We start from the raw sequence: 27,966 nt of genomic DNA on the forward strand, positions 1-27,966 counted from the left end.
GTAGGTTAAAAACCAAAATGAAACAGAAACATGTTTTTCGTCTTAAAATGTATATTTATTAATGCCATCATTCTGGTGCTTTCATCGCAACTTTAGGTTCAACCAACATCTATGTATGTGAATATGTATATTGCAATTAACATGAAACAGATGCTATCTGCAATTAACCATTAACGTATCAGCGTGAATTTGGCCTTTTCTAATAACTTTGACCGTAACTCTCCTATTCCTTCATGACGCCGCGACCATTACTTCTGAAAATTTTCTCCTTTCGCCAATTCGGTACCAATAAGATGGGCCATTCTACAATAAGACGTTTGTACGTAAGCAGTTCTTGTTTCATTGTAACGCATTTACACTTACTTGAAATACACTGGACATTCACTCGAACAGTTTATTCAACTTAGTTTTATAAAAACGGCGTAATTTTCGTGGGATATACGTTTTTTATATTTTTCATGTCTTTTTGACAACAACAATTTCCAGAGATACCATTTTAAAATATTTATTTTCGATTATATTTTAACATAAGTTACAGAATAACACTATCGTTAGTGCAAACCCCAAAACCTGGCGATAAAAATAACAACTCGACTGTCGTTAAAAAGTTACAGAATAGGCCCACTGGTTATTAAGAAGTGTTCTACGTGTATATGTAGGTCGTCAACTTATTTTGTCCAATAACTTTACCAATCACAACGTACAGATGGTGCTGTATAATACCAAAATATTGTGTTCCGATTATCGCAGCCTTTTGGGACGAGTTTTTTGAGCTCACATCTCCGAACCAGTATTGACTCGTTTACTAAATTTCAAGACACTTACCAGTAATCTGTTTTCAACTCTTTTGTATAGATAATACTGGCGGAGAAATTTATACTCTTCTAATTTTCAAAGATTAATCCTTTTAAATTATTAGTCACCAGAAAATCATTCAGATATCCCTTCGAAATTCCACTACGTAATGTAAAAAAATACTCACTGTTCGACATTCATTATGAGTTTTTCAATCTTAAAGCAAGCTCTGCTATGCATGTCTCCTTCAATCTATGTTAATAATCTCGTATAGATGGCATTATAACATTTATTGAAATTTCCATACCCTAGGACAGCAAATTAAAACCTCTGAACCCTATACTAACTATCTTCAAAGACATAGAACTGTAAAGACTGGAAAAGATGCATAATGCACAAATGTTTATGAAACAAAGTATATAAACATTTTACCAGCAACAGGGGTATGTTAATGATAAAAACCCCATTAAAGCGCAATTCGGCTTATACAAATTGTAGGAAAGCAAAAAGTTGGACTCAGGATTGTATTCCATTGCAGTTTCCAGTTCATTGAATATGAACTTGGCGGTTAAAAACGCCTGAAATGGTTAACTACTTAACAGAATGTTGTTATGATATCGTAACAACAGAGCTTAACTCCATCTATTGACAAATGTTAACAATTGACTTTTCCCATCTTAGTATATTTACATCTTTGCTATCTTCTAAGATGCCAAAATTCAACTGAGATAAAACTGGGAGTTGCCAGGGGAAAACTTAGACAATGTAAATTGGAAATTATTAAGGAGTATGTCATCTAACGGTAGACTCGTCAATTTATTCAATTTGTCGATGATAGAGGACGTTTGGGGGGGTGAAAATTGCCTAATGTAAATTCTGATTTATTCACAATTTGCATACCCCTAGGACAGCAATTTATAACCTCTGAACCTATACTATTTATCTATCCAAGATGTCAAATTTGCCTGAGAAATAAACTGGCCTGGGTACATAAGCCGCTCGGCTTTCTTGCTTAATTCATTTCTGGTAAAAGACCAAAGACCAAGTTCGACCTAATTGAAATGAATTAAGCAAGAAAGCCAAGCGGCTTATGTACCCAGGCCTTAACTTACATTAGGCAATTTAGCTTTCGAAAATTCTCAGCTGAGAATAGCCAAAGCTAAACTTGGCCAATGTAAATTATAACTTAAATGGAGTATGTCATCTAAATGACATTTATTTAGAAGGTATTAAAATTATTTCTTTGGAGAAAAAAGTGGTGTGCTATGGATGGAACTTTTTTAAAGTATTCCACCAACAAGTACATGTAGGCACTTATAGGTGGCGCTGAATAACACTAGGATTTTGTTGTTGTTGCAATTTTCGTAAAGAATCTCTAAGAAATGTTTCTTTACGAATACTTAGAGGTCTATTCACTTTTATTAAAATAATGTCTATATGAAGTAAAATGGGATGGGATGGTTGAGACTTATATTTAGACATCGGATTTTGCATATTTACATATTTTTTGATAATAAAGATACGAGGATTCTGATTGGGCCAAAATTAGTTTCAAAGAAAACTGAATTCAATAAAGGGCATATCTTGTATATTTTGCATATGCACAAAATATGCAAAATAGGCAGAAAATGCAAAAACTATGCAAAATAGGCAAACAGTTTTTGGCGGAAAATCGTCATAAAAGTCGCAAAATTGTCAATTAAAGTGGAAAAATCGTCAAAAATCTTCAAAGTGTTCTAAATTAAGACTGTTGGCAATTTAACGTCGTTTTTTAGCAGATTGTTATGTTACTGAGACCCCTTACACAGTGTGCTGTGTAAAATGTCGTTATATGTATATACCATTTATATGTAATACCATTTTTTTATTTTTTAACAAATATATAAAAATATAAAATTTGTTAAATTATTATTTTTCTTAATTTGTTGCTTTAGGCTGGTTTTAACTCAAAGGGAAAAATCGATGTCGGATTTTTTTAAGTTATTAAAATTTCTTTTGTTTTTATAACAATGAGTAAAGTTGTTAAAAAGTCACTTAATTCATTTTTTGAAGTTTAACGGACAAATATAAAACCATGGAATCAAATAAATCTCAATAAAATATCTGCAAGAATCTACTATTTTTTTATTTTTTATGATATCGAAATTGTTATCCAAGTAAAAAATTTGTATATTCTTGCAGTTTCTGGAACAGACATAATATTACATATTTGAATAAAACTAATAACAATAATTGAATAAATTAATAATTAAAATTATAACAATTAAAATTATTTATTTTTTTCATAAAATGGAATTTTCAACGAATGCTTTCTTCTTAAAATTTAGAAGGATGTTAAAAGGACTTTCTTTAGGAAGATTCATTAGCATCAAACTGCTATAAAATTTTAATTATCATGGGGAAAATCGTTAAAAAGGTTTGAAGATAACTTCCATAATTTGTATTGTGTCTGGTTTAAATCTTCGCTGGACTTGAAACGGAGTCGAAAACAGATTATTATTCAGAGGAAAACTAAAAAGTTTATTTTACAAATTCTATAGTATTGTAACTATATCCAAAAAGGATATTTTTTTGTTTATGTAGCCTTTCTTTTGGGTGCCTCAAACATTTGCTTGTATGTGTGTGTGTGCGTGCGTGCATATGGAATATTAGTATCACAGATAAAAATCTTAGCTTTTAAACTATGCCAGCTTAATTATATGTTAAACTATATCCCAAGGATTCTGCATTGAATCCTAAAAGGATATTTCATAAATGTGCTTGCCTTTAGCTTTAAGAAAAACCAATTATAGTGAACAAAACCTATTTTGCTTTATATACTTTTATGTGGGAAGAATTGCTTGTGAAATTAAAAACAAAACAAACTGTTTGCTGGGATACTATGTAATGAATGCTTTCTATATAATAGATGGACACCAAAACAACACATTCCTCCTTTTTAGCTTTTAAGACACACCTCTCTATAAAATGCTTTTCAAATTCATTTTTTTCTAGTATTATTTTCGGAAATATATCGTTTTTTTAGATTAGTTTATAAGTAACCAACTATAAATGCTAACTTGTTTTTGTATTTTTCTCTTGTTCTTTTCTCTGTCTAATTTCAGATAATGTACACAACCTACAACAACAAAACATAATATGCCTGTAGCTTGTTTAGAAAAAATCGTGCTGTAATATCTTGGATCCCATAGGGGATTGTTAGAGACCCATTTGAAATAAAAGAAAAAGCCATACAATATACGCAGCTGCTGCAGCTTAAAAAGGCCAGATATATAGCCACTATATAATATGTTATAGCTCTTAGAAAGCCAGTAAACTGACGATAAACTGTGAGAAACAATATACAAGCTGCTGTTACTTTTGATTGTTGCGCTTGAAATGCTATAACCCTTTTTACCCAGCAAAATAAAGTTCAGGTCCATTTTTTGAGTTCACCAACCAACCCAGCAACCACCACAACTATTTTGCCTGTCAATTTGTATTTTGAGTTTTGACCACTTCAGTTTGGTTATGGTTTTTTTTTTATTTTGCTGGATATAAATAAATATAAGTGCCTAGCTAAAAAATACCCATAAACGTATATAGTTAAACAAATTGAGGAATAACGGTTCGGTTATATAGAAAAAAGAGCGCAGAATTTTATAAACGTTATTAAAAAAGACCGGCTGGCTATTTAAAGCTTAAAACCCCGCTCGTATTACTCTAGTCATCATTTAAATATTTTGTGTAATTATTTTGTGTTATATTAATATTTTTTATAATTTTTTTAAAGCATAAAAATCCAGAAAATTTGTTACGGAAAATAAAAAATATAACTCAACTCAAATAGTTTTGTGAGTGATTTTTTAAATAGAAAAGAAAAGAAAAAGAAAAATTTCCAAAAAATAAAACTCAAGGAGAAAAAATTGAGAAAATTTGGCAACCCCTTAAAGTTGACAAGAAAAAATTGAAGAAATTAAAAAGTAAAACAAAAAGTCAGCAAAGAAATTATATAAAGGATATCCAAAACAACAAATCAAACTGCAACAAAACTGGGCCAGAAGAGAAGAATGTTAAACTTACAAAGTCTGGATTAATTTGAAAACATCAATCCCCATAAAAGAAAGCTAAAGGACTTAGAAGCAGAGATCTTGCCCCGCAAAGCAACAAAAAACCAATCAAACAAAAGCCACTATTTAGTCCTTTCCCCTCTCGTTTTCATCTTCAATATACTCCAACTTATTACACTGAGTTCCTTTCTCTCATCAAAAAGCAAAACAATATCCCAACCCCAACCTCCACAACCTGAGTTTTGGCCAGTTACAATCATCATCAACAACACCATTATCAGCAACTTTAACGGCAGCTTTTCTTTATGTAAACGAAAATATATTATAGACTGTCCAAAGGTGTTTTATTGCTAAAACCAAAACCAAGAAATAAAACCACAAGAAAACTGCTAGCAAAACAAGCAAAGCAAGGCTAGCTAAGTATCAAAAACAAATCCCCCCTCCAGAAAAAAAAAACGCAAACAGTTTTAAACACAGCCCTAGAAAATGGCCGCTATGGTTAATATGACCAGCCTATTGAATGGCAAAGATTCACGTTGGCTCCAGCTAGAAGTATGTCGTGAATTTCAAAGGAATAAATGTTCCCGCCAAGATACCGAATGTAAATTTGCCCATCCGCCTGCAAATGTTGAAGTGCAAAATGGCAAGGTGACCGCCTGCTATGATAGCATTAAGGTTAGTAGATTGCTTTTAATATATATTAACTTTTTTTAGAAACCTTTTAGATATTATTATAATTTGTAATGCATGTTTCATTATTTGCACAAAAAAATATTTTGGCAAGCCGCGCTCCTTTTAAACTCTCTCAAAAGGAGTAGGCTCTTCCCCAAAAAAACTTGCCGCCATCATATGCCTTTGTCTGCTGCGTCCATCTTTATTTTAGTTTTAGTTTCCATTTCATATTTATTTTCTACTGCATATTTAACTACACTCATATATACATATGTACGTGCTTTATATACATATCTATAACCCAACTAGTTTTAGAGTATTATGTGAAAAACCCGAAATTCAGCTTCTCCACAAGCTACGCCAACAACCACCTCTACCCAAAAAATGTATATCAAATATTAATTTAGCTGTTGCTGCTGCTGTGCTATCGCTTCGGCAAAATGGTAAAGGCTAAATGCTAAAAAACAACAAGAATTAATGGTTGAAAAACAACAGATTTCAATAAAAATTGGGTTATGATTTTGGTATTTATCAAAAAAAAAAAAAAAAAAAATTGTAAATAAAGTTAAGCATTTAATACAGATCCGGTGGAGACCGTCAAGATACTCAAGCGTAATTAAAAACCGTTAACTCAAGGTTTTTTATATATCATAGCCCAAATTTACATTAGTAAATTTTCCTTGCAATAATTATCGGTTAGAGAGGATATTTAGAGCTAAAAGGTTCCCATATATCTCACGTTTCTCTAATTCAGACAAACTATTCCCGAACGGAAAGTTGCCAAGTGTAAATATGGACACATGAAAAAGTTTCATGTTTTCACACTCTTTCAAACTACTTTGAAAAAACAAACTCTGCCGAAAACAATACCATTTTCCTTATGTGATAGGTAGGCCTTGATTTTTTCATTTGTGTACTTCACAAAAAAATATTTCAAAATCATTTCAAAAACATTCTCGTATCGACAAGAAGTGCCTGGATTTTCTTCGTAAAAAAATAAAATAAAATATATTTTGAAACATCAAATAATTTCAAGAGAAATATCAAAGCAAATAATCTCAAGATGACCAACGATAGTGCCGCTTATTCAACATTAATGGACGGTGAATCTTCCGGCTACATTTGGATTGGTGCCTGGTCCCTATTCTGTGTATCGAAAATTGTTTGGTCCTATTTGGATAGATATTTGCATCAATTGATGTAATGAAGAGGCAAGAGGAGAATTTTGATGAAATTGAAGAAGTGGCATAGATGATGATGCGAGTAAATCTGTTTGGCGAATGATGAAGATGGCTTCGTTTTGAAATTGGTGAAAAATATTTTTTGGAAATGTCACATTTTTATTTGTTTTAATAAAAATATTGTTTTTTTTTATTTGTCATGAAAATTCGATTTTTGTTTGAGCATCTGGGAATATTCTAAGGAAATTTCGTGGTATTAATTCTAAAGATAGGAAAAGAGGCCAAGGGAAGCGTAAGATCTTTAAAAGAATTTTTATTTTTTTTTACAAAACCGGCCCTCAGGATTCAATGTCGCAGAAGACCTTGGGGAAATATTTATATGGAGAATTTTAGGAAAAAAATCAATAGCCAGAACGTTTTTGAAGAAGAAGTCCTATAGGAAGTCTCCGACAGAAGACTTTTGACAAGTCGTGTGCATATAAATCCTTAGGAAAGGGTCTAAAGGATCACCCTTTCCTTTGGAAAGGGTCTAAAGGAGCATCCTTTACTTTGGAAAGGGTACAAAGGAGCATCCTTTCCTTTGGAAAGGTTCTAGTGGAGCTTCCTTTCCTTTGGAAAGGGAATAGGGTCTAAAAGAGCATCCTTTCCTTTGGAAAGGGTCTAAAGAAGCAATCTTGCCTTTGGAAAGAATCATAAAGAAGCAACATTTCCATTGGAAAGGGTCTAAAGGAGCATCCTTTCCTTTGGAAAGGGTCTAAAAGAAGCACTCTTTCCTTTGGAAAGAGTCATAAAGAAGCAACCTTTCCATTGGAAAGGGTCTAAAGGACCATCATTTCCTTTGGAAAGGTTCTAATGGAGCTGCCTTTCCTTTGGAAAGGGTCTAAAGGAGCATCCTTTCCTTTGGAAAGAGTCTAAAGGAGCATCCTTTCCTTTGAAAAGGGTTTAAAAAGCATCCTTTCCTTTGGAAAGGGTCTAAAAGAGCATCCTTTCCTTTGGAAAGGGTCTAAAGGATCATCCTTTCCTTTAAATAGGGTTTAAAAAGCATCCTTTCCTTTGGAAAGGGTCTAAAAGAGCATCCTTTTCTTTGGAAAGGGTCTAAAGAAGCACTCTTTCCTTTGGAAAGAATCATAAAGAAGCAACCTTTCCATTGGAAAGGGCCTAAAGAAGCACCCTTTCCTTTGGAAAGTTTCTAAGGAAGCACCCTTTCCTTTAGAAAGTTTCTAAAGAAGCACCGTTTCCTTTGGAAAGGGTCTAAAGAAGCACCCAAATTTTCTATAGACAGAAGACCTTCACACGGTCTTCTATAAACAGAAGACCTATACGGTGTCGCCTATAGACAAAATACCTTTACAAGGTCCTCCATAGACAGAAGACCTTTACAATGTCTTCTATATATAGAAAACCTTTACAAAAAAGAGTTTTGAAAGGTCTTCTATAGACAGAAGATCATTACAAGGTCACCCATAGACATGAGATTGTTGCAAGGTCTTCTATATACAGACTACTTTTTCAATGTGTTCAATAGACATAAGAACTCTACAAAGTTCTCTGTGGTCAGAGGAACTTCACAAAGACCTTTACACTGTCTCGGTACCTGTAGAAGACCTTTACACGGTATTTTATAAACAGAAGACCTTTACAAATTATTCTAAAAAAAGAAAACCCTTACAAGGTCTTCTATAAGACGAGCTGAAAAAGTATTTTAGGCGAGCTGAAGGGAGTCTTCTTAGACGAGCTGAAGGGCGTGTTCTTAGACGAGCTGAAGCGAATGTTGATGGGATGAGCTGAAACTTAAACTGATTGTAGTCTTTATAGACGAGTCGCAGCTGCAGCTGAAGGGAATCTTTATAGACGAGCTGCAGCTACGGCTGGCTGAAGGGAATCTTCATAGGCGGACTGCAACCATGGCTGAAGGGAATCTTTATAGGCGAACTGCAGCCATGGCTGAAAGGAGTCTTTTATAGGCGAGCTGCAGCCATGGCTGAAGGGAGTCTTTTATAGGCGAGCTGCAGCCATGGCTGAAGGGAGTCTTTTATAGGCGAGCTGCAGCCATGGCTGAAGGGAGTCTTTTATAGGCGAGCTGCAGCCATGGCTGAAGGGAGTCTTTTATAGGCGAGCTTCAGCCATGGCTGAAGGGAGTCTTTTATAGGCGAGCTGCAGCCATGGCTGAAGGTAGTCTTTTATAGGCGAGCTGCAGCCATGGCTGAAGGTAGTCTTTTATAGGCGAGCTGCAGCCATGGCTGAAGGTAGTCTTTTATAGGCGAGCTGCAGCCATGGCAGAAGGTAGTCTTTTATAGGCTAGCTGCAGCCATGACTGAAGGGAGTCTTTAAAGGCGAGCTGCAGCCATGGCTGAAGGTAGTCTTTATAGGCGAGCTGCAGCCATGGCTGAAGGTAGTCTTTATAGGCGAGCTGCAGCCATGGCTGAAGGGAGTCTTTTTAGGCGAGCTGCAGCCATGGCTAAAGGGAGTCTTTATAGGCGAGCTGCAGCCATGGCTAAAGGGAGTCTTTATAGGCGAGCTGCAGCCATGGCTGAAGGGAGTTTTTATAGGAGAGCTGCAGCCATGGCTGAATGGAGTCTGCAGCTTCTTTCACATGGTATTCAATAGACTGCAGCTTGTAAAAACTTTAGGAAGTTTTTCATAGGGAGAGCCCCTTTAAAAGTTAGTGCATGGACTGAAAGTTTTTTGAAAATCTTCTATATTTAATACCGTCCAAAGCACTTTTATAAAGTTGAAAAACTTTTGCCCCCTTTGTGGTCTGTCAGAGATTGCAACTTTTCCCCATTTTCCCTCCTTTTAACATAATGTCAATTGAAATTCCGGACCCTGGATATTGTAATTTTGTCTTTTATGAACAAATTTCCTGATTTGCCCAAACACAATGGCAATTCGATTAAATTTCATTAGCAATTGTAAGTTAATTATTTTTTTAGCTCTTTTCGTCCTTTTGTGACGCAAAAGGGTCTAATAAAATTATGACAGTTTTTGCTAATGGCATGTCCTTGTTAAAACACTTCCTGGCCCTCGTTATACCCTCAGCCTTTAGGCTAAAGAGGGTATTTACACTTTGATACGACCAAAAATGTGCCTCATCGAAAAAATGGTTTTAGACCCCAAGTATGTTTGTACGATATCCGTTTCAGACAATTTTGAGTAGATCTAGCAATGTCCGTCCGTCTGTCTGTCTGTCTGGCTGGCTGGTGCGCACGATAACTCTCGAACGGATCAATCGATTCGGTTCAAATTTTGGGTATCGAAATATTTTGTCCAGATTCGATTTAAGTTCGAAGATGGACCATATAGGTCCACTCCTTCAGGTACCTCCCCCACAAATGTTAAAAATTGTCGCAAAACTTGTGCGCACGATAACTTTTGTAGGGAATAACCGATTTGGTCCATACTTTGCACATCGTGTAATTTCTACCAAACTTAGATGAGGTTGCAATATTGACTCAATCGGTCCACTCCTTCGGGTACGTCCCACACAAAATTTCGGAAAAGTTCAGTTTAGGACCTGGTCTCGAATCGCTTTGATTTTTGTTTACGTAAGTTGTATGCGTTGTCCTCTATACGACGCTGTAAGTTTCATTAGGGGCAAGTCCATACTTCCTGAGAAAATGGACCTGAAAGTTACAAAAGACCCTATGACACCGTGTTTGTGGTTGGAGCGCAAGATAACTCTCGAACGGATCTGCCGATTCGGTCCAAAAATTGGCTTTCGTAATATTTTGCCCAAACTTAGTTCAAGTTCAAAGATGGATTATATCGGTTCACTCCTTCGGGTACCTCCCACACAAAATTTCAGAAAAGTTCAGTTTAGGACCTGGTCTCGAATCGCTTTGATTTTTGTTTACCCAAGTTGTATTCGCTGTCATCTATACGACGCTGTAAGTTTCATCAGGGGCAAGTCCATACTTCCTGAGAAAATGGACCGGAAAGGTGCAAAAGCTCCTATGACACCTTGTGTAGTGGTTGGAGCGCAAGATAACTCTCGAACGGATATGTCGATTCGGTCCAAAATTTGACCTTCGTAATATTTTATCAAAACATAGTTTAAATTCGAAGATGGGCTATATCGGTCCACACCTTCCGGTACCTCCACCACAAAACTTCAAAATTTTTCGGAAAAATTTTGCGCACGATAACTCTTGAAAGGAGTGACCGATGTAATCTATACTTTGCACATCCTAATATATCTACCAGATATAGATCAGGTTCGAATATGGACTATATTTGTCTACTCCTTCTGGTACCTCTCACAAAAAATTTCGGATAAGTTCACTTAAAGACCTGCTCTCGAATCACTTTGATTTTTGTTGAAGTGATTTGCACGACGGTAAAAGTTTTTTCAGAGGCAAGTCCATATTTCTTGGGAAAACAGCCGGAAAGGTGTAAAAAACCCCTATTTCACCATATGTGGCGGTCTGAGAGCACGATAACTCTCGAACTGTTCAACCGATTTGGTCTTCGTCATATTATATCCAAACTTAGTTTCATGGGCAATACCGGTTCACAACTTTTGGTACTTCTCCCCAATATTTAAAACATGTCACTAAAATGCTAGGACGATATCACTTGAATGGGTCAACCAACTTGGTCCAAACTTTGGATCTCCTAAAATTTTATGAAAATTTAGTTTAACTTCTAAAATGGCCCATATCGGTCCTCCCTAAAGGTACCTGCCCTACAGAAGTTCAACATTTGTGTCTTAGTGCAGTTTATTCCTAATCCACATTTTTGTCGGCAAGCTCAAATGTCCAAAAGGGCCACAAAATTCTGAAGAGACCTTAAATACATTCGATCTGTCCGGAGGTGAAAGTTTGGCTTCACATTAGCTGAGGGTATATATCTGTCGGCAAAGCCGACTGACACTTTTTTACTTGTTCTTTTACTCAACTGATTTTAAAATGATGTTGATCAAGTTTCCTTTGCAGTTTACAACCAAACGAAATCGAAATGAGTCAAAGAAAAAACGGAACTACTAACAAACCTCCACGCTAAATGACTTCTGCAATTGATATCTATTATGTAATCTTACGAGTTTTATAATCATAAGTAGTAGTAGGAATCTTTTTTGTGGTTTTATGCTTTTTCTTCTTCTTTGCTGCCTTTGTGGTGGAAACCACAATATTTTTTCGCCTTTTTCTTTGCCTATCCTATCCTTCCAACCACCACTTCAAGTTTAAATGAGTTAAGTCATTTGCATTAGATGCTTTTAGATACTTGGCCAATATCTAAAAGTAATGCATCTTCCAGGCAGAGTGTAAGCCATCAACACGGCTCAATGAACTGTAAAACAAGAAATGGCCACAAACGATGACGACAGCCTACATTTAGTCAGCTGCCCTGCCCTCGTTTTTGCATTAGCCTCTTCTGACTCGCAATAATAATTCTTTTGTGGTGGGTCGGCCTGTTGGCAGCCCCTTTTTAACCAACATTTGATCCTTATCGATATGCCAGCCTTTATAAAACTCATGGAGCTAAGTTAACGGTTTTTTGGTTTTCTTTGCATTGCTTTTTTCATGGATTTCCCTTCTTGAGCCATCCATCCATTAATTTCCCCTTGGCATGCGGAATCTTCTTGAACGACGGAAGTGTAATGTTGTTCATAATTTATGCCAATATTTTCTTAAGTAGCCTTTCATTGATGTTCTGTTCGACAAAAGGAGTTACGAATATTTGCCAGCCAAAAACCTTCCTCCATTAAATTGATGTCAATGAAGAGAATGAGCGATGGAATAAAACTGTGAATTGGGGAGTAAAAGGATTTTTCTTGTGTGTGTTTGTGCGATTCTCTAAGGATTCATTATTATTGTTTTTTCTTTTGTGTTTGAAGAAAACGTTTGTGCTGAGCCAAAAGAAAAGCAGAAACTCTTTGCATTGCTGCAAAACTTATTGTCATCATTCTACAACCCAAACCAAAATTGGATATTTTTTTCTATGCTCCTGCAGTCTTCTATTTTTTCTTCTGTTTCTCTATTGGCTACAAAGCTTTGAAGTGTAAATTTATTGTTGAATTTCATTGTTGGTCGTTGTTACAATTCTGCTTTTTTTGCCTCTCTTTTAAATCATTATTAACATAAAAATTACTTAATAACAAAGAAAATCGTTTTTATCCCAAGGTGGGAGGAGGAACTTCATGCCACAAGTTTTTGTGCCCTGCACACAATGCGAAACTGTCACAATCATTTACAAAGTTTTTCAACTGCGCTTTGAAATGACTGACAGTAGATGCAAATTTCCATTTAAATAAAATTATTTTGAAAACGCTGAACTGTAAAGAGAATTTAGGAGAATTTAATTTTGGTGCATACATTTAGGCGTTGCCATAAAAGAATTTACAGCTGATTAAGAATTGCAGGTGATATGCTTCACAATGGAAAGAGGGAAAATAGGGAGAAAAGCAGACTAAAGATTGTGTGAAGAGAGTCTTTATGGATGAGCTTTATAGGTGAGCTGCAGCCATGGCTGAAGGGAGTCTTTATAGGCGAGCTGCAGCCATGACTGAATTGAGTCTTTATAGGCGAGCTGCTGCCATGGCTGAATTGAGTCTTTATAGGCGAGCTGCAGCCATGGCTGAAGGGGGTCTCTACTATAGGCGGGCTGCAGCCATGGCAGAATGGAGTATTTATAGGCGAGCTGCAGCCATGGCTGAAGGGAGTCTTTATAGGCGAACTGCAGCCATGACTGAATTGAGTCTTTATAGGCGGGCTGCAGCCATGGCTGAATTGAGTATTTATAGGCGAGTTGCTGCCATGGCTGAATTGAGTCTTTATAGGCGAGCTGCAGCCATGGCTGAATTGAGTCTTTATAGGCGAGCTCCAGCCATGGCTGAAGGGAGTCTTTATAGCCGAGCTGCAGCCATGGCTGAATTGAGTCTTTATAGGCGAGCTCCAGCCATGGCTGAAGGGATCTCTATTATGGGCGAACTGAAGCCATAGCTGAATAGAGTCTTTATAGGCGGGCTGCAGGTATATCCGAAAGATCGATCTAAAGCAAGGAATCTTTGTAGATGAGCTGATCAGATTCTTGGTAAGAATTTGGAATTTTCTCCAAATGAAACGTCTTTCCGCAATCTTTTGTTTCTATCTCGGTTTCCATTCTTCTTGTTTGCATTTCTCCATCTCTCTTCTTCGTTTTTACTTGTTTTTCATTAGCCAATTTCTTTTTCTGAAGAACACCTCCTCCCCCCATTTGTTTTGTTTGGCAACAAGAAAAAAATCTTTAATTGCTTCCACAAACAAGACAATCGATGATCCCCCAGTGCCTTAAAACTTCATTGCAGTTGTTGCTGTTGTTGTCAAATTGAACATCAATGGTGCATAACAAACAAAACCGAATGGCAAAAACATGTTAGACGTTCAACGAATTTTTTTCTATTACTCCTGCTTGTTCTTCTTCATTTTTTCTTTTGCCGTTTCTACTCATCATTACAATCAGACTTTTGTCGTTGTGTTTTTTCTCTCTGTGGATAAAAGAAGGATAACTGACTGGATAGACCAAGCTAACTAACAACGCAAATAAACTCCAATGAATATGGCAAAAAACACTCTCCACACAATGAATTAAGCAAGGAGTGGCGGAGAGGGAGTGGTGGTAACCATGACATCATTGCAAAGAACTTTAGTCCTGCTGAAAACGCGAAGTGAAAGAAATTCACGTTATAAAACAACCAACGATTAGACTGTATTAAGTTAATTACAACAATAGTTAAAATTTTCCAACATTGTGTGCGGGCGGTGTTTGGTGGGTAAAGAAAAAAAAACCCGCAGCGTAAACTGCCACTAACAAATCCACCCTTGCAGAACATTAGTGTTCGCGTTGTCGTTGTTTGTAATTCAAGTCTCCTTGGTGAGTCTTTTGTTTTTTCTGCTGTTTTTTGTTTTTGTTTTGGCTTAAGCTCTCCAGCCAATATGTTAGGTGCTATCGCTATTTAGACGTTTTCCTGTTCGGCTACGTAAGTAGAAGTTTGGGCTGTTAGGTTGGTATTAGTGTTTACACTGGGCAACATTTAATGGGATCACTGGGCGATAGAGAAACTAAGCTTTCTGAGAAATCTTCAGATTTAAACGAGCTTAAGTATCCATCCAAGCCTTTATAGGCTGATCTTAGGAACTTGGTCTTAATTAATGAATAAATATATTTTAAAAAATCCAGGGTTATTGTAAAATATAGTAAAATATTTTTTTTTAAATCCGTGATGTTGAAAAAAATATTTTTTAAAAAATGCACAAAAAATATTTATAAAGAACTCCAAATTATTGAAAAACATTCTTTAAAAAATCCGCGATCAACAAAAAATACTTTTTTTCAAATTCACAATAACTGAAAAAATATATTTCAAAAAATTCACAATTTTTGAAAAAATATATTTCAAAACATTCATAATTTTTGAAAAAAAATATTTTTTTAAAAAATTCACAATTATTGAAAAATTTATTTTTTTAAAAAGGCACGATTACTGAAAGGATATTTTTAAAAAAATCCACGATTATTGAAAAGACATTTTTTAAAAACTCCACGATTATTGAAAAAATATTTTTAAAGAATCCACGACTATTGAAAAAAATACTTATAAAAAAGTTAGTGTGGGAAGTTTAAAGTTAGTGTGCGCAACATTGTAATATAAGGAAGCGATACAGTCAATCCACTGTCGTAATTTGAACTTCTATATCTCAACGGTAAAAACTACGAAGATATTATAAGAAGAAATCTTGTAGAGAATTTTTATAGTTACAACATTTTCTTTAGTCCCATTTCGATAGGACTTGGGATTTCCAAGCAAAATCGTGAAAACCTAAAACACCCTTAGAAACGTTTTATTTAAAAAGCGCTCCACCGACTTTTTTTGTTTTTTGATTTTCTTATCTATAAACATTGTATTTTCAGAATCCGCAAAAACTTCCCAGGTGTAAGCACCATCCATTTAAATTTGGTTCAAGAGCACCGTGGTTATTGAAATATATTTTTTATAAAGATCCATGATTATTAAAAATTATTGTTTAAAAAGATCCACGATTATTAAAAAAATATTTCTTAAAAAATCTGCGATTATTGAAAAAATATTTCTTAAAAAAATCTCCGATTATTGAAAAAAAAATATTTCTTAAAAAATATACGATTATATTTTTTAAAAAAACCACGATTTTTTAAATAATATTTTTTAAAAAAATTCACGATTTTTAAAATAATATTTTTTAAAAAAATCCACCATTATTGAAATTTTTTTTAAAAATCCATGATTATTGAAAAAATATTTCTTAAAAAATCCATGCTTATTAAAAAAATATTTGTTAAAAAATTCACGATTATTGAAAAATAATATTTTTAAAAAATCCACGATTATTGAAAAAATATTTTTTAAAAAATCCACGATTATTGAAAAAATATTTTTTAAAAAATCCACGATTATTGAAAAAAAATTTTTAAAAATCCACGATTTTAAAATAATATTTTTAAATAATCCACGATTTTTAAAATAATATTTTTTAAAAAATCCACGATTTTAAAAATAATATTTTTTAAAAAATCCACGATTTTTAAAATAAAATTTTTTTAAAAAATCCACAATTATTGAAAAGATATTTTTTAAAAAAGTCCAGGATTATTAAAAAAAAAATTTCAAAATTCCAAGATTATTGAAAAGGTATTTGTAAAAAATTCCAGGGTTATTGAAAAAAAATATTTCTTAAAAAATCTACTATTATTGAAAAAATACTTCTTAAAAAATTTTTTTTTTAAGTAATCCACGATATTTAAAAAAATATTTTTTAAAAAATCCACGATTTTAAAATAATATTTTTTAAAAAATCCGCGATTTTTGAAAAAATATTTTTTAAAAAATCCACGATTTTAAAATAATATTTTAAAAAAAAACACGATTTTTAAAATAATATTTTTTAAAAAATCCACGATTTTAAAATAATATTTTTAAAAAATCCACGATTTTTTAAAAAATCCACGATTTTAAAATAATATTTTTAAAAAAAACACGATTTTTAAAATAAAATTTTTTAAAAATCCACAATTATTGAAAAAATATTTTAAAAAAAAAATCCAAGGATTATTGAAAAAATATTTTTTAAAAAATCCACGATTACTGAAAAAATCCAGGGTTATTGAAAAAAACATTTTTTAAAAAATCCAGGATTATTGAACAAATATTTTTTAAAAAAATCCAGGATTGTTATTTTTTATTAAATTTAGAATTCTTGAAAAGATATTTTTTAAAAAGTCCAGGATTATTAAAAAAATATTTTTTAAAAATTCCAGGGTTATTGAAAAATTATTTTTAAAAAAATCTAGGGTTATTGAAAAAATATTTTTTAAAAATTCCAGGATTATTGAAAAAATATTTTTTTTTTTGAATTTCCAGGATTATTGAAAAAAAGTTTTAAAAATTTCACGATTACTGAAAAAAATATTTTTTAAAAAATCCACGATTATTGAAAAAATAATTTTTAAAATCCACGATTATTGAAAAATATTTTTTTTTAAATCCACGATTCTTGAAGAGAGTCTTTATAGTGGAGTATTCTATATTCTATAGAAGACCTGGAACTTTGGTACTGTTTTTTATTTTGATAGTTATTTTGTAACAAAGTTATGGTGTTGTTCAGTGTATCACTGACTGGTTTCAGTATTCTCGTATTCCCAGTCGAGTATTGAAGTTGAATGTGGAGTTATACCTTTTGTTTTAACGAAACATAAACGTTAATAATAATGGAAAGCTTTAATTCCCATTCGACAAATGCTAGGGAGGAAAAAGTACAGTGGTTAATATAGGCCAATAAATTAAATGACATGAAAATCAAATTAAAGCTTTGGCTGTCTTACATACATATGTTAAAGATTGTCTTATAAAGACAAATTTTTATCCATAAAAGGCCTTTTAAGTTGTTTGTATTTTTTTATAGTATTTCTTGCTATAAAAGAATATTCTAAATGTATAAAGCCCTGGTTGGCCCTAATCACACTGTATCCCATGTTCATTCAACTCGCAATAGCTGAAATCTAGCTTTGATTTTACGAGCATAAAACTTAACTCCCTCCCTTTCTCCTACATTCTTTCTATGGAGTAACTAACTGTCATAGGACCACATACAACATTGTAATGAAAGGCGATACCATCGATATATCATTTGTTGCGAACTGAAGGAAGGAAGAAGAGGAAAAAGAACTATCTATGGAGAAATGGAACAACAACAACAATAGAAAAAATACAAGTTGTAATAGGAAATAATGACAATGACGCCATGTTGTCCATGTAGTATATATTTTTCAAACATTTTTCGTTCCATTGCTGCCGAACTCCCCGTACAATGTTCTCTGAAATTTTTTGCTTACACTCTTTTTTTTTGTTCGAATATCAAACAAAAAAATCTACTTCCGTCATTTGGGGAGTTTTTATTTGCTGCTGTTATGTCGTGCTTTTTCATGTTTACAAGAATTTTACTCGAAGAAATTAAAAGTACATTAACTGACAGTTAAATCGGTTACAAACGAACGTCAATGGTAAAGGCGGGGAAGATCATAGAAAAAAACATACAACGACAATGTCCATGACATTTTCTTCCTTCGCAGAGAGAATTTTATTTGCTTCGGCTAAGAATTTTTTGTTAGATGGTATTAGCGCCTAAAGTGAAATATTTGACCAGTATAGTGTGTTAAAGTATTTTCGGGGTGATTGAAGGACATTTTTTGTGTATGACGCCAGCACAATATTTCCCCCCGTTTTTTGGTAAACATGTGTGTGTCGGCATTGGCATTTACGTGACATTTCAAAATATTGACACGTGCCCCGAATTGAGGTTGTGATTTATATTTTGTTATTTTATCGTACTTATCATGTCTTTGGGAAATGGTTGGAAATATATCAAAAACGTAGCCAACAACTACTAAGGTTCATCACTAAAATTCGATTTTTATAAATTTTAGGGATAAATAAGGGATTTACCATTATTTTTTTTTTAATCTATGGTTATTGATAAAATTTGTTTTAATCCACGATTATTGGAAAATACTTTTTAAAAATCCAAGACAATTGAAAAATATTTTTCTTAAAAACCAAGATTATTCAAAAATAGTTGTTACCCAGCAAAAATACTCATTACAAAACCCCATACTGAACCATTATTTTTACAAGGGCATGTCGCGCGAAAAAAGTAGTTATTTGTGGCCACTTATAAATGTACTTTAAATTGTAGTTAGTAAAAGTCGCGGCTACTTATTTAACTGCTTATTTAAGTGACCAAAAAATAACTATATATTTCACGCGACACTCCCTTGTTAAAATAATTGGTCAGTATGGGGTTTTGTAATGAGTTTTGCTGGGTAACAACTAGTTTTCAATAAACTTTCGTTTTAAGAAAAATATTTTCCAATAATCATGGATTTAAAAAAAAAAAAAAATATTTTTTTAATAATTATGGATTTTTCAAAAAAAAAAAAATTCAACTATAATAATAATCCCCGATTATTAAAAATACATTTTTAAAAAATTCAAGATTATTAAAAAATATTATTGAAAAATATTTTTGTAAAAAATCCACGGTTATTGATTATACTGTTAAAAGATCCACGGTTATTGATTATACTTTTAAAAGACCCACGATTATAGCAAAAATATTTTTTAAAATATCCATGATTATTGCAAAAATATTTTTTAAAAAATCCACGATTATTGCAAAAATATTTTTTAAAAAATCCTCGATTATTGCAAACATATTTTTTAAAAAATTAACGATTATTGCAAAAGTATTTTTAAAAAATCTACGAATATTGCAAAAATTTTTTTTTTTAAATCCACGATTATTGAAAAAATATTTTTTAAAAAAAAACCCACGATTATAACAACAATATTTTTTAAAAAATCCACGATTATTGCAAAAATATTTTTTTAAAAAATTCACGATTATTGCAAAAATATTTTTTACAAAATCCACGATTATTGATTTTTTTAAAAATCCGCGATTATTGATTTTTTTAAAAATACACACACGATTATTAAAGAATATACTTTTTTAAAAATCCAAGTTATTAAAAAATATTATTGAAAAATATTTTTTTAAAAAATCCACGGTTATTGATTATGTTTTTAAAAGATCCACGGTTATTGATTATGTTTTTAAAAGATCCACGGTTATTGATTATGTTTTTAAAAGATCCACGATTATTCAATAATATTTTTAAAAGATCCACGATTATTCAATAATATTTTTTAAAAAATCCACGATTATTCAAAAATATTTTTTAAAAACTCCACGATTATTCAAAAATATTTTTTAAAAAATCCACGATTATTTAAAAATTAGTTTTTGGAAAATCCAGGATTATTGCAAAAACATTTTTTTAAAAATCCACGATTATTGCAAAAACATTTTTTTAAAAATCCACGATTATTCCAAAAAAATTTAAAAAATCCAAGATTATTCAAAAATATTTTTTATAAATTCTACGATTATTGCAAAAATAGTTTTTATAAATTCTACGATTATTGCAAAAATATTTTTTAAAAATCCACGATTATTGCAAAAATATTTTTTAAAAATCCACGATTATTGCAAAAATATTTTTTAAAAAATCCACGATTATAATAATTTTTTTTTTAAATCCACGATTATTGCAAAAATATTTTTTAAAAAATCCACGACTATATTAAAAAATATTTTTTAAAAAATCCACGATTATATTAAAAAATATTTTTTAAAAAATCCACGATTATTGATTTTTTTTAAATCCACGATTATTAGTTTTTTTAATGCACGATGATTGAATTTTTATTTTAAAAATCAACGATTATTGAATTTTTATTATAAAAATCAACGATTATTATTTTTTTAAATCCACGATTATTAAAAAACCAATACAAATTTTTCGGAAAAGAATAATTTTTTTATAAAATCCACGGCTAATGTCAAATATTTTTAAAAATGTACGATTATTAACAAATATTTTCAGAAAACCGCTAATTATGAAAATTTTTTTTAAATATCCACGACTACTGGAATATATTGTTTTAAAAATCCACGACTATTGAGAAATATTGTTTTAACAAATACACGATTATTGACAAGTATTTTTAAAAATCCATTTTTAAAAATCCATCCATTGTTGAAGAGTGTTATTAAAAATCCACGAATATTGAACAATGTTTGTAAAAATCCAAGATTATTTACAAAAAAGGTTTTTTTTTAAATGCACTCCACGATTATTAAAATTTTTTTAATTCAAGATTATTAAAAAAAAACATTTTTTAAAAAATTCACGATTATTGAAAAAATATTCTTTAAAAAAACCAACATTATTGAAAAATATTTTTTAGAAAATCCACGATTATTGAAAAAATGTTGTTTTTTAAATCCACGATTATTGAAAAAATATTTTTTTTTAAATCCACGATTATCGAAAAATATTTTTTTTTAAAAAATCCACGATTATTGATTTTTTTTAATTCACGATCATTGAAAAAATATTTTGTTTAAATCCACGATTATTGGAAAATATTTTTTTAAATCCAAGGTTATTGATTATGTTTTTAAAAGATCCACGGTTATTGATTATGTTTTTAAAAGATCCACGGTTATTGATTATGTTTTTAAAAGATCCACGATTATTCAATAATATTTTTTAAAAAATCCACGATTATTCAAAAATATTTTTTAAAAACTCCACGATTATTCAAAAATATTTTTTAAAAAATCCAGGATTATTTAAAAATTAGTTTTTGGAAAATCCAGGATTATTGCAAAAACATTTTTTTAAAAATCCACGATTATTGCAAAAACATTTTTTTAAAAATCCACGATTATTCCAAAAAAATTTAAAAAATCCAAGATTATTCAAAAATATTTTTTATAAATTCTACGATTATTGCAAAAATAGTTTTTATAAATTCTACGATTATTGCAAAAATATTTTTTAAAAATCCACGATTATTGCAAAAATATTTTTTAAAAATCCACGATTATTGCAAAAATATTTTTTAAAAAATCCACGATTATAATAATTTTTTTTTTAAATCCACGATTATTGCAAACATATTTTTTAAAAAATCCACGATTATATTAAAAAATATTTTTTAAAAAATCCACGATTATTGATTTTTTTAAATCCACGATTATTAGTTTTTTTAATGCACGATGATTGAATTTTTATTTTAAAAATCAACGATTATTTAATTTTTATTATAAAAATCAACGATTATTATTTTTTTAAATCCACGATTATTAAAAAACCAATACAAATTTTTCGGAAAAGAATAATTTTTTATAAAATCCACGGCTAATGTCAAATATTTTTAAAAATGTACGATTATTAACAAATATTTTCAGAAAACCGCTAATTATGAAAATTTTTTTTAAATATCCACGACTACTGGAATATATTGTTTTAAAAATCCACGACTATTGAGAAATATTGTTTTAACAAATACACGATTATTGACAAGTATTTTTAAAAATCCATTTTTAAAAATCCATCCATTGTTGAAGAGTGTTATTAAAAATCCACGAATATTGAACAATGTTTGTAAAAATCCAAGATTATTTACAAAAAAGTTTTTTTTTTAAATGCACTCCACGATTATTAAAATTTTTTTAATTCAAGATTATTAAAAAAAAACATTTTTTAAAAAATTCACGATTATTGAAAAAATATTCTTTAAAAAAACCAACATTATTGAAAAATATTTTTTAGAAAATCCACGATTATTGAAAAAATATTGTTTTTTAAATCCACGATTATTGAAAAAATATTTTTTTTTAAATCCACGATTATCGAAAAATATTTTTTTTAAAAAATCCACGATTATTGATTTTTTTAAATCCACGATTATTGAAAAAATATTTTGTTTAAATCCACGATTATTGGAAAATATTTTTTTAAATCCAAGGTTATTGATTTTTTTAAATCTATTATTATTGAAAAAATATTTTTTTTAAAATCCAAGATTATTGATTTTTTTAAATCCACGATTATTGAAAAAATATTTTTTTAAATCCACGATTATTGGAAAAATATTTTTTTAAATCCACGATTATTGAAAAAATATTTTTTTTAAATCCACGATTATTGAAAAAATATTTTTTTTTTTAAATCCACGATTATTTTTTTTTTTAAATCCACGATTATTGAAAAGATATTTTTTTTTAAATCCACGATTATTGATTTTGTTAAATCCACGATTATTGAAAAAATATTTTTTAAATCCACGATTATTGATTTTTTTTAAATCCACGATTATGGAAAAAATATTTTTTTTTTAAATCCACGATTATTGAAAAAATATTTTTCTTAAATCCACGATTATTGAAAAAATATTTTTTTTTTAAATCCACGATTATTGAAAAAATATTTTATTAAATCAACGATTATTGAAAAAATATTTTTTTTTAAAAATCCACGATTATAAATTCTTTTAAATCAATGATTATTGAAAAAATTTTTTTTAAAAATCCACGATTATTGAAAAAATATTTTTTTAAAAAATTCACTTTTGTTTTTTTTTTTTAAATCAACGACTATTGAAAAATATTTCATTTTTAATCTAAGATTAATGAAAAAATCAAAAATCCCACTTATTGAAAAAAAGTATATTTTTTTTTTCAAATTATTCAAAAAATATATTTTAAAATTATTGATTTATTGAAAAAATATTTTTTTAATCCACGACTACTAAAAACAAATATTTTTTTTACAAATCAATGATTATTGAAAAAATATTTGTTTAAAGAAGTTAGGTTTATTAAAGAAATATTTCTTAAAACCAGGATTTTTATAGGTATTTTTTCAGAGGTCTTCTGTCTATAGGAGACCATTGAAAGAGTTTTCTGTCCTTTGACGACCATTCGACCTTTCAATTGTCGTCTGTCTATAGAAATCCTTTTAAAGGTCTTCTGTCTCTGAAAGACCTAATAAAGATCACCTTTCGACAGAATACCTCGAAAAGGAAGACCTTTTAAAGGTTTTCTGTTTATGGAGGATCGTCTAAAACCCGTTCTAAAATTGTTCTGTCCAAGAGCATCTACTTTCTGTAGAAAATCCTGTTAAATTCAGTCCATAGAGGACTGTTATAAGTCATTTCCTATGTACATCCTTTTGAAGATCTTGTGTCAGTATTTTAAATGTTTTCTGTCTATTGATGATTCGTATGTTATGGAAGCCTATAGAGCAGGGATAGTCACTATGAGGGTTATCACGAATGAAATTTCCCCGTTAGTTTCGTCTTTCCGCCGTTGCAACTTAAGGGAGAAAGTGAAAAAATTCACGGGGAATTGCCGTTCATGATAACCCCCTATATTTTCTGTTGTCTGTTTGTTTAAGGACCTGCTATTGTGGGAGTACATGGGTTTTCAATGAATTTATTTGTGTGTGGAGAGAGAAAAAAACGGTTCTTTGTGAACAATTAACAATAAATGTGTTTTAACAAATGTTGCATAATTTTAGGGGATTGGACATACTTTTAGGCAACAAATCTTGTCATATGTGTATGTTACTTGTCTGGAAAAACTTATGATCTCCTATGTGCACCATTTTTATGAAATCCATTTAAGTTTATTTTCATTTCTTGGAATTTAATTTTATATAATTTGTGTGTTTCAATTTTCCTGTTTGTAAAAAGTGTGTAATGATGATGACGATGATGGTCATACCTGTCTCATGTGTAGCTCGTTGTCCGTAACAAACCAACATATAATTCTTGTATCCTGCTAACAGATATCTTCTCATACATCCCAACATGTACTCACATATTCATTTTCCCATGAATATGTATGAGTGTTGACACCCTCATCTTTTCGCAATTGCATGGGGGGAAAGCATAAATAATTAAAGAAAATTGTTTGTAGTGTTTATGTGCTTAGTTAGAATATAAACTGATACTAATTCTCCACTTGTAGGGCATTATCAGAGATAAATTGAAATTATTTCAAGGAAGTAGAGAAGTTGGATAATGTCTCTTGGAATTAAATTAGTTTCTTTTTCAAAACTTCTTCACGAGTTTTATTTGAAAATTCTAACGACTAAAACATTGATCATTGGTTCAAGTTTACTTAGTTTTCTATAGCATTTCCAATAAATATTATCCTTATTTTTGTATATCACATTATCTTAAAATTTGTACTTTCCTAAATTAAGTTTCCTTTTCCCTTCCATCATTTACTTCATTATTTGTTGTGGTTAAATTTCCTCCAGAGAGTTATAAAAACGGAATATATCCCCTGGAATCAATTCTAATTTGTTGTTATGTTGCATCCATCCCCTCATTTTAATCAATTGCATATGACTTTTTGCCATTTCAAATAATCGTTAGTTTTAATTGACTTGAAATCAATTGTTAGCCATGAAATTTCTTTTCCGCCCACCCACCAAAGTCATAAACACTTTTCCTTACTGGTATGGGATGATGTTTTTTCTTGGCATGTTTTTATTAAATCAATCCCATAAGCTCCTTTTAACGCCACGGACAGACAGACAGGCGTATGCCCTTTCTTTGATACTTTTGCAATGGTCTGCCTCTCCTTACATACATACATTACATTTGGTCGCCGTGGTCAATATACTTTTATTGGCTTAACCGTAATAACCATGTTTTTTATTGTAATAATAATACGCCCTCGCACACACACACTTAGCCGACATATGTAGCTACTGTATGCCTGCCTCATGTCTGCGATTCTATCTCCCAGTTGTCCTACTCTACAATTATTTTTCTTTTCACTTTTTATTTGGATTTTCTTATATCGTTTTTATAAGATTTCTTTTATTTTATGCCCTTATTCTATGATAGTGTTTGTTGGTGTTGTTGCCGTTGTTGCTTCTTTTTGGTATGTTTCCGCCACATTTTCTTTAATTAGATTGTTTTCCATTACGCGGACTTTCTTCAAGAGTTTGTTGTATGACTTGCTGTTGGCCGGCCATTGGCATTGCGTTGCAGCATTTTATTCTGGCAGAGTGAAAGGAAACGGATATTAATTACCTGGCAAAATAATACAAGCAGAAGAGAAAATTTACTGAAGACTTCTTTTTGGTTGTTGTTGATAGAATTGAATCCCTGGGTAGTAATCTTAAATTAAATTGTTGAATTCACAGGGACTCAGGTGGTCATTCAAGGATGGAAGAGAAGGCGGAAAATAATAAATGTTTAGGCAGGCAATTGATTTTTATGAGGGAAAAATCGTGAGTTTTTTCTTTGAAGATCTACAACCTTAAATACCAATTCCTTTCAAAATGCATAAGATTCAAGTATTTGTTCCTAAAATATGCTAAAGTGTTAATAATTTTTAAATATAGGAACGTGTTCATAAAGTATAGGAAATTGTTCATAATTCTAATGTATGTTATTACAAAGTAGATGAACTCTTGATTTCTTTTGAGATTTAGGAACTCACTGTGGCATTTTTAACAATTTCCCAAAAATATGAACGTTTTCATAAATGTAAAAAAAATATTTAAATTGTCATAATCCATAATAACTTCCACCCTTCATGTAGTTACTTTTTGGCTGGAACATAGGTTTGGACCAATACAATTCATTTGTAGAATCGATTGTTTAAATATTTTTTGGAAATGCGTAAATTGTAGGAACATTTCCTTAAATATAGTAACATGTTCATAATTTTATGAACTTTAACATAAATTACATAAACGATCATTACGAACCCATTAAGCCATTTTTAGCAATTTCCGAAATTGAACTAATTTTTAAAAACAATAAAATAAACATTGTTTTATTCGACCTTTAGCCAAACTAAATTCAACAACAACAAAAATTCCGAAATATTACGAACTTTTTCATAAAATGTATGAAATTTTACTTAAATTGTCCTAGTTCAAAATTCATAAAATCTTCCATGTGGATCCTCCATTAAATTTTTGTTCACGATCGTCAACTTTAAATTACTTTATCATCTTCAATTTTGGGTACCAAGTTTTTGTGAGAATGCTTAAACTCTTGGCAAGATTTCCTAACATATAGTAACTTGTTCATAATGTACATTTTTGTACTTTAATTTTTTTATTTCATTATAGTTTATAAAATTACATTGCTAAATTATATATTATCAGAACTTACGTAAACTTTTGAAATCTTTGAAGCTTTAAGAACACTTTCACATTTTAAGCAATTTCCTAATTATTATGAACGTTTTCATAAAATATAGGAAATTTTTCTTAAGTTGTTCCAATATGAGAGAGAATGTGAAAAATAATACATTTTAATGAAAGCAATTGATTTTTTCTGAGTCTGAGTAATTTGCTGGACAGCGAACTACTTATATATGCGTTTATCTTCTTTGGTGGGACTTGAGCTACTCTGCTGTATTCTAAACTACAAAGTAGCAGCTTTGTCGGATAATAAACTAACCTCAAACTACTTTAATATAATAACTGTAACACAAACCTCCCTGAAGAAACAAGGGAGACTTCTCTCATATCAATGAGTGCACCCCGATTCATATTAGCTCAATGATATGGGACCTACAGTTTATCGCCGGGTCCGATCGGCGTGTCTTAAGACACCACTTTTTAGAGAACTTTTACATGGCTGAAATACTCAGGAAATGTCGCCAACATTACTGAGGGAGTTTTGCTACCGCTGAAAAATGTTTGATGTTGCCTGGCCGGGGAATCGAACCAACGACCTTTAGGGTGCAAGTCGGGCGTGAATACCATTGCACCACGGTGGCAACCAACTTTAGCCGCCATAAAAACTACCTTTAGGCATCAACATACTCCGCCGTTGTCAAACTACTTTCAAACAATTTTGTGGGGTACCAGACTTCCCTCAAACTAATTTTTAAAATAATAAACTACCCTCAAAGTATTTTGTCTCACATCAAACTACCTTCAGACTTCTGCTCTAGGCATCAACTTGCTGTGGCAAATATTAAACTGCCATCAAACTTCTTCTAATTATTTTTGGACTTCGGTGTGGACTCCCTCCAAGGTCATAACAGCTCGACTCGAAAGAAAATTAACTCAAAATATCACTATTAATGACTTTCGCCTTAATAAGGCAAAAATTAAATACTTTTCAAGAAATAAAGCTATCCCAAATTCCTTAAAAAAATTTAAACTAATTTTTGGAACATCAATCTTCCCTCAAACTACTTTGTATGACGTCCATCTTTTTTTAGACACTTTTGTCTGGTATCAAACATCCTTCCAACTTATTTGAGGATATCAAACTAACCAGAAATTACTTAGATTTACATCAAATTTTCTTCTGAACAATTTGATATTTTCAGCAATTTCCTAATTATTTTGAAAGT

At 31.0% G+C, this 27,966-nt stretch overlaps 1 protein-coding gene across 23 annotated transcripts in view; it reads left to right on the plus strand.

Moving 5' to 3' along the window:
• The window catches only part of mbl (splicing regulator muscleblind), a 339,449-nt gene that overhangs the window by 42,286 nt on the left and 269,197 nt on the right, over window positions 1-27,966 (plus strand). For 20 of the 23 annotated variants that reach the window (XR_012413483.1, XR_012413480.1, XR_012413481.1 and 17 more), the window contains exon 2: window positions 4,568-5,519. The exons of 1 other annotated variant lie outside the window; for it this stretch is intronic. Coding sequence is in view for 16 of the 22 variants with exons in the window: in XM_073992621.1 (XP_073848722.1) it covers window positions 5,331-5,519 (189 nt within the window). In the remaining 6 variants the exon portion in view is untranslated. Of the gene's footprint in view, window positions 1-3,899; window positions 5,520-27,966 lie in introns of all 23 variants that reach the window. 2 more of the 23 variants (XM_073992626.1, XM_073992611.1) reach the window with 1 other exon arrangement.

The sequence above is a fragment of the Musca autumnalis genome, unplaced genomic scaffold (genome assembly GCF_047663935.1).
Source record: "Musca autumnalis isolate F117 unplaced genomic scaffold, ASM4766393v1 scaffold_5, whole genome shotgun sequence".
NCBI lineage: Eukaryota > Metazoa > Arthropoda > Insecta > Diptera > Muscidae > Musca > Musca autumnalis.